This window comes from Heterodontus francisci, chromosome 38 (assembly GCF_036365525.1).
Source record: "Heterodontus francisci isolate sHetFra1 chromosome 38, sHetFra1.hap1, whole genome shotgun sequence".
NCBI classification, from domain to species: domain Eukaryota; kingdom Metazoa; phylum Chordata; class Chondrichthyes; order Heterodontiformes; family Heterodontidae; genus Heterodontus; species Heterodontus francisci.
This window is the reverse complement of record NC_090408.1, coordinates 39830217-39838415: the sequence shown is the minus strand read 5'-3', so window position 1 is coordinate 39838415 and position 8199 is coordinate 39830217. Positions and strand designations below refer to the sequence as shown.

The following is an 8199-nucleotide window of genomic DNA, read 5'->3' as shown; positions in this document are numbered from 1 at the left end:
AAGGCCCAGAAAAATACTGCTGCGGGTGCAGGAAAATTTAATAGGATCCATGACAGTCATCTGGATTTTGTATCTAAAGGAAGAGTAGCCCTATACCCCTCGAGTGGGGCAAGCAAGCCCATAGTAATCCTCAGGGATACAGGGGCCACCAGATCTGTTTTACTGCGAAAAGTCCTGACTTTTCCCCCAGAGAGTGCAATAAATACCAGAATGGTAGTGAATGGTATTAGAGGGCAGTGTACACCTGTACCTTTACACCAGGTGCACTTGGAGTGCGACCTAGTTTCGGGACCAGTGACCGTAGGAATTGTCCCTAGTTTACCTGTGGACGGGGTTGACCTGCTCCTGGGTAATGATCTAGCGGGGGTGAAGGTGGTAGCTTCCCCAGTAGTGAAAGAGAGTCCGCAGGAGGTCAGAGAGACAGGGCAGTGGCAGGAGACGGTCCCCTGCAGTTCCCCTGAATGTGTAGTGGATCAGGCCATGATCAAACCAGCTACCCTAGAGAAGACTGAATTGGCACTGCAGGCAGATGACCATGAGGTCTGTCTGTCTGAGACTTTCTTTGGAAAGTTAGAGGACCCAGGGAATGAAATAAATGGATCTTCCCTAGCTGAGGCTCAGCGAGCTGACCCAGTACTGAGAGAGTTAGCACAGGCTGCCCAGTCTGAAATTGAAGCAGAGGGAGTCCCCGATTGTTATTATTTAATGAATAAAGTACAAATGAGGAAATGGAGTTCTCCTCACAGAGCAGAGGACAAAGAGTGGACAGTGGTTCACCAGTTAGTGGTGCCACAGAGGTACCAGAGAGAAATATTAAGAATGGCCCATGAGATTGCAGTGGCTGTACATGTCAGTATATGGAAAACCAAAGCCCGCATAAGACAGCAGTTTGACTGGCCAAAACTCCACAAAGTTGTGGTGGAGTACTGTAGAAGTTGCCACATGTGCCAGGTTGAGGGGAAACCCCAAACTACAGTGAAATCTGCACCCTTAATTCCTGTATCGGCTTTTGGGAAATCCTCCAACAGAGGGCTGGTGAATTGTAAGGGACGCCTGCCGCAAACAAAAGGGGACAGACAGGCACAGCGCTGGCAAAAGGTTAGAGAGGAAAGGGGAAAAAGGGACAAAGAGGACAGGTTAAAGGAGGTCCAGGAGGATTCCCAGATGAAAACCCTTACTGTCCGGTCAACCAACCCCGAAATGTTGGAGAAATTGGACCTCACATCCTCCTATGTAAATGCAGACACCAGAAGCACCCCACCAGAGTTGTTAACAGCATTTACAGAAACCTGAAGAGACAAAGAAAGTCCTCAAGAGGGCAGAGAAACCGTGAGGATGATGCCTCACTTAGTTGAAGTGCCACAAGGGAGTGCAGTGGAATTTGGACAAATACCTGTAAGCAGGAATGTCCCAGAGGACAAAAGAAAATTTGCAAAGAATCCGCCCCCACAGTCAGGGGAAAAGGGAACCAACCCCTAAGGTGAAAAGCACTTACATGACTCATCAGAGCACTGAAAGTGAGGTCAGGATCCACCCACTGCCGACTCCCATGATCAGAACTGCAAACCAGGGCTAATTAAATCTAATCATCCCCCTGCAGAACTCAACAGGAACAAAGGCACCCAAGACAGTCATGGAAATGTGCAAACTTCAAACCTCCCCAAAAAGCACATGTTTATTGGGATTCCCATTCCCAACATATTGCAGGCTGATAGTGAAGAAACTTTAAACCTGTTGGGCAACACATAACTATCTCAGACCCACCTCAAGGACAAAGGGGAAGTCCAAAGCAGCACTGCTACAAGAAAAGATAGGCTGAAACACTTTTAAAATTTCTGAGTGAATGGGAATGAATGATAGAAATGCATGTGTGCTTTCATGTACTTTCTGTTCCGTCTAATTTATAATGAAATGCTCCCCTAATGTCGCATTTCATTCGGCGAGAGGTGGAGGTGTGACAGAAATCATATTGGCCAAATGGAAACATATTAATTTCACTATATGGAACACTATTTGAACTTTTACTAGACATTGAACATAACTTGTTTAAAAAGACCACAGAGCTGAATGGCTGATAACATGGCTGCACATTTGCATTCTGAGAGACAGTTGAATGGAGAGACAATGGGAGTGCTCCCTGATTCAATTAGAGAGATGGGTTTTGTCAATAGTGATGATCAAAAGACATTGAGAGCATTGAAAGCCATTGTCTGTGTAAGAGACAGCACTCCACATCTCCCCAACCCCCACCGAGTGTATCTAGTAAGCTTTGAAGAATCAACAACCCTCGCAGGCAATGCTGTTTCAAACAAAGAGCTGGTCACATGGCTAACCTGCTGGCCAACCTGGGAATTGATTGAATTGTGCCTCACAGAAAGGTTTGGGGCAAACTGCAATTGAACCTCAAGAAGAAAGCACGCCTCTCTCTCTGTCTCTCTCTAAAGTTCCAGGAACCCACCGAAGCAGCTTAAGAGGACTTCTTCAGCCTTCTGGTACCAGCGAAACAAGTTTGTAAGTGTGCACTGGGCCCCAATGAGAACTGCAAGACTTAACTCCAATCAAGGTCTTTACATCCAAACCAAAGACAGTATCTCTTTGTGAGTGTGTGTGTTTATTGTGTATGCATGCTAACGTGGTTGTGTCGCGTATCTTTAGTAGTTTTAACTGAGTTAGAGTGATAAGGCTAATAAACTTTCGCCTTTCCTGTTTAAACCTAAGAAAGCCTGTCTGATTGGTTCATTTTACAATTACAATTAGAAAGCAGTGAGCAAGAATTCACTGAGGTGAAGCTAAAGACACTGTGTTTTAAGAAGTTAAACCTTGTTACAGCCAAACCAGGAAAGGGGAGAGAGGGGAGCCTGAGACTCCTTCCTCACCTGGTCATAACAAGTGCAACAATTTCTTGTTCTTTCTGGAAGGTTGGAATAAGATGGGCTGAATGGTCTTCTTCATCTGTAATCACCTTGTGAAAAAAGCAATGTTTTACATCCAACTGCACGATCCAGCTTGAGAAATGTAAACCATTCTCTGTGAAATCAACGCTAGCACGAAGGAGTCCACAGGATTTGGGTGTTGCTGGTAAAGGCTAGTGTTCATCACCCATGCCTCATTGCCCTTGAGGAGGCAGCGGTGAGCCGCCTTCTTCAATACAACTGAGTGGGTTGCCAGGCCTTTTCAGAGGGCAGTTAAGAGTCAACCACATTGCGAGATGCTGGATGAGAAATGCTGTACTCAACTAAAACTCCAGTAGCTGTCTCTCCCCTCACCAATCGTGATGGTTTTACAATAAAAGCTAACAAATGTCAGGCAGGATTCCTGCTTCTAACTCCTGTCCAGTTATCATTGCTAGTTTTAAAGAGCATATTATGGTGCAATGGACTCTCTGGTAGGATAGCCCTGCTGCCATTTCTTGTTTAGGCTCACACATAATGAACGGGCATTGGTGGCTGCTGGTGTCTGTCGAACTACACTCCAAGAATTAATGTCTTTCAGGAGAAGGAGTGGAGACAGCAGATTTATTTTTTAAAATAAGCACTTTTCATGCTAATTGGGCCTGATATCAGCTAACAAATAAATGACTTGCCTGTTCCATGTAACATTACAGACAGCCTTGCAGTTATATTTTTTTTCCAAAAATATCCCAAAGACCTTCAGACACAGTGAACTGTTGTGACTCTTGTCAGCAGTCAACAAGCTCAACACCAATCAGGAATGACCAGTTAACTTGTTCAAGTGATATCGATTGAGGAAAGGTGATTGATTATGATAATTCTCTGCTCTGCTTTGACAATCCACTTAAACCAATGGAGAGGACTGAAGCTTAATATCTGATTTAAGGCACAGTACCTCTGACAGTACTGTAGTGACAGCCTAAGTTATGTGCTTCAAATTTTTGGAGTGGGCTTAAACCCACCAACTCTCTGACTCAGAGGCAAAATGCAACTAATTGAGTCACAGTAATGCACAGAGGGTAATTACTGTATTGGAGAGAAGCCAGAGATTGGCAGATGAAAGCTCGGCAAAATGACTGCAGTATCATCGCACAGTGCTATCAGCAGAGAAACCTCACAATTAATTGGATGGCAAATCTTGCCTCAGCCTGTCTATTATTTCACTCAATTATCTCTCAAATATGGGGAAAAGGTTATAGAGACAGTTTTTTGTTTCCCAAGAGAAACAAGTATTTATGGTTCAATGCCTTTGGTTCTTTGGTTTATTTCCTCCCTCGCTCCTTTGTTTTCCTTTGTTCATTTTCTCACTTTCTCTGTCTCCTTTGCTTTTTGCTCTTTCCTCATGAATTTTTATGCTCATCGAGGTGATGGCAATCAGCAAGGAATGACTCTGCTGCACCGGGTGCGTAGAATTCCCTCTTGTCCCACCCTCCCAGTCGAATACGCGTTTCCTCCTTCCACTCATCGTCCAGGGTCAAGTTTCCTCGGTCGGGGGCACTTCAAAGATTTGGATGAGTGTGGGCAACATCTGGGGCAGTTAATAGTGCCCGGAGGCAGCAAGGGTGGAGAGATAAATCACTGTGGTGTGTTGCCAACAGAAAATTGGTTCTTATTTCTCATGGAGAACATTCAACAAAATATTTTAAAAGTGCCATTCTCTACCTTGCCAATTTTGCTAATTGCCAAACTAATAGTTCCCTTAAGCAGGGGACCAGCAGATGGTGGGAGGAGTGCATGACAGAATAATCAGACATAGAATCTTACAGCACAGGGGGCCATTCAGCCCATCATTTCGGTGCCAGCTCTTCAAAAGAGCTCGCCAATTAGTCCCATAGCCCTGCAATTTCTTTGTCTTGATATATTCAATTCCCTTTTGAGAGTTATTATTGAATCTGCTTTCACCACCCTTTCAGGCAATGCACTCCAAATCACAACAACTCACTGCATAAAAATCTGCGTCATCTGGCTATTAACCGTCCTCCACTGCCAGTGGAAACACTTTCTTCCTATCTACTGTGTGAATACCTCTCATATTTTGAACACCTCTATTAAATCTCCCCTTAGTCTCTGCACTAAGGAGAACTAGCCCAGTTTCTAAAGTCTTACCACATAACTGCAGTCCGTCATGCCTGGTGCCTTTCCAGTAAATCGCCTCTGCACTTTCCCCCAAGGCCTTCACATCCTTCCTAAAGTGTGGTGTCCAGAAATGGTCACAACATCTCAGCTGAGGTTTAACCAGTAACCTAAAAAGGTTTAATATAATGTCCCTGCTTGCTTGGAGCTGGATTGATCAGTTTTCGCCTTTCCTATGTGCTTGAAATCATTCCGAGTATGCTAGGATTACTTTACTTCTTAGCAGCGCCCCTTGCTGCAGTGTGCTGGTCCATTGCTGCAGCTGGTGGTCCCTTGTTGCAGTGTGCTGGTCCCTTGCTGCAGTGTGCTGGTCCCTTGCTGCAGTTTGCTGGTCCCTTGTTGCAGTTTGCTGGTCCCTTGCTGCAGTTTGCTGGTCCCTTGCTGCAATGTGCTGGTCCCTTGCTGTAGTGTGCTGGTCCATTGCTGCAGTGTGCTGGTCCCTTGCTGCAGTTTGCTGGTCCATTGCTGCAGTTTGCTGGTCCCTTGCTGCAATGTGCTGGTCCCTTGCTGTAGTGTGCTGGTCCATTGCTGCAGTGTGCTGGTCCCTTGCTGCAGTGTGCTGGTCCATTGCTGCAGTTTGCTGGTCCATTGCTGCAGTTTGCTGGTCCCTTGCTGCAGTTTGCTGGTCCCTTGCTGCAATGTGCTGGTCCCTTGCTGTAGTGTGCTGGTCCATTGCTGCAGTTTGCTGGTCTCTTGCTGCAATGTGCTGGTCCATTGCTGCAGTTTGCTGGTCCATTGCTGCAGTTTGCTGGTCCCTTGCTGCAGTTTGCTGGTCCCTTGCTGCAATGTGCTGGTCCCTTGCTGCAGTTTGCTGGTCCCTTGCTGCAGTTTGCTGGTCCCTTGCTGCAATGTGCTGGTCCCTTGCTGCAGTGTGCTGGTCCATTGCTGCAGTTTGCTGGTCCCTTGCTGCAGTTTGCTGGTCCCTTGCTGCAATGTGCTGGTCCCTTGCTGTAGTGTGCTGGTCCATTGCTGCAGTGTGCTGGTCCCTTGCTGCAGTTTGCTGGTCCATTGCTGCAGTTTGCTGGTCTCTTGCTGCAATGTGCTGGTCCATTGCTGCAGTTTGCTGGTCCATTGCTGCAGTTTGCTGGTCCCTTGCTGCAGTTTGCTGGTCCCTTGCTGCAGTTTGCTGGTCCCTTGCTGCAATGTGCTGGTCCCTTGCTGTAGTGTGCTGGTCCATTGCTGCAGTGTGCTGGTCCCTTGCTGCAGTTTGCTGGTCCATTGCTGCAGTTTGCTGGTCTCTTGCTGCAATGTGCTGGTCCCTTGCTGCAGTGTGCTGGTCCATTGCTGCAGTTTGCTGGTCCCTTGCTGCAATGTGCTGGTCCATTGCTGCAGTGTGCTGGTCCCTTGCTGCAGTGTGCTGGTCCATTGCTGCAGTGTGCTGGTCCCTTGCTGCAATGTGCTGGTCCCTTGCTGCAGTGTGCTGGTCCCTTGCTGCAGTGTGCTGGTCCATTGCTGCAGTGTGCTGGTCCCTTGCTGCAGTGTGCTGGTCCATTGCTGCAGTTTGCTGGTCCATTGCTGCAGTGTGCTGGTCCCTTGCTGCAGTTTGCTGGTCCCTTGCTGAAATGCGCTGGTCCATTGCTGCAGTTTGCTGGTCCCTTGCTGCAGTGTGCTGGTCCAATGCTGCAGTTTGCTGGTCCCTTGCTGAAATGCGCTGGTCCATTGCTGCAGTTTGCTGGTCCCTTGCTGCAGTGTGCTGGTCCATTGCTGCAGTTTGCTGGTCCCTTGCTGCAGTGTGCTGGTCCAATGCTGCAGTTTGCTGGTCCCTTGCTGAAATGCGCTGGTCCATTGCTGCAGTTTGCTGGTCCCTTGCTGCAGTGTGCTGGTCCCTTGCTGCAGTGTGCTGGTCCATTGCTGCAGTTTGCTGGTCCCTTGCTGCAGTGTGCTGGTCCATTGCTGCAGTGTGCTGGTCCCTTGCTGCAGTTTGCTGGTCCAATGCTGCAGTTTGCTGGTCCCTTGCTGAAATGCGCTGGTCCATTGCTGCAGTTTGCTGGTCCCTTGCTGCAGTGTGCTGGTCCAATGCTGCAGTTTGCTGGTCCCTTGCTGAAATGCGCTGGTCCATTGCTGCAGTTTGCTGGTCCCTTGCTGCAGTGTGCTGGTCCATTGCTGCAGTTTGCTGGTCCCTTGCTGCAGTGTGCTGGTCCCTTGCTGCAGTGTGCTGGTCCATTGCTGCAGTTTGCTGGTCCCTTGCTGCAGTTTGCTGGTCCAATGCTGCAGTGTGCTGGTCCCTTGCTGCAGTTTGCTGGTCCCTTGCTGCAGTGTGCTGGTCCCTTGCTGCAGTTTGCTGGTCCCTTGCTGCAGTGTGCTGGTCCCTTGCTGCAGTGTGCTGGTCCCTTGCTGCAGTTTGCTGGTCCCTTGCTGCAGTGTGCTGGTCCATTGCTGCAGTTTGCTGGTCCCTTGCTGCAGTGTGCTGGTCCATTGCTGCAGTTTGCTGGTCCCTTGCTGCAGTTTGCTGGTCCCTTGCTGCAGTTTGCTGGTCCCTTGCTCCAGTGTGCTGGTCCATTGATGAGACTTTCAGAAACTGTGCCTCTTCTATCATCAGGAGAAGATGCGTACATTCTCTGTGGAAGGACAGAGTTGACATGATCGGCTGAATGGCCTTTTCTCCTTCGTGCTTTCTTCGGGAGTGTATTTAATTTTTTATTTTCCAAGTTTCTTACTTTCCTGCTCAATGACCATCACTATGAACCCTTTGAAATCTATGAGACTGGTCTGTCACTGCACCTGTAACCATAGGTTGCCATCTCTTTAGCTTTCAATGTGAGTGAGGGTGAACCCTACAGAGCACAGGAATGGTGAGACTCGCCCTCCCCCTGGCCACTCATGTAAATACTATTCTGTTTAGCAATCACTGTTATAGAGGCATCTAATGTATCATGCAGAATAACAAAGGTTAATCCTGAGCTCTATTTTAACTCAAAGCACCACTGTAGGTAAGGGGAAGCATTTCTTCACACAACACGTGATACATACACAGAATACAGTGGAGGCAAAAACTCTGGAATTATTCATGGGGCATTTGAATGCTGTGGTTGGAGATGGGAGGTGGGGGCTGCAGGGTTCTCTGGAAGGATGAGCTATAGGGCGGCACAGTGGCGCAGTGGTTAGCACCGCAGCC

General features: G+C 48.0%; 1 protein-coding gene across 1 annotated transcript; it reads right to left on the bottom strand.

Annotated features, from left to right (window-relative positions):
- Positions 1-5271: 5271 nt before the first annotated feature.
- Positions 5272-7665, bottom strand: LOC137352630 (autotransporter adhesin BpaC-like). The gene has a single exon (XM_068018361.1). It carries the CDS (start codon positions 7663-7665, stop codon positions 5272-5274), a length of 2394 nt encoding a protein of 797 aa, XP_067874462.1.
- Positions 7666-8199: the final 534 nt, after the last annotated feature.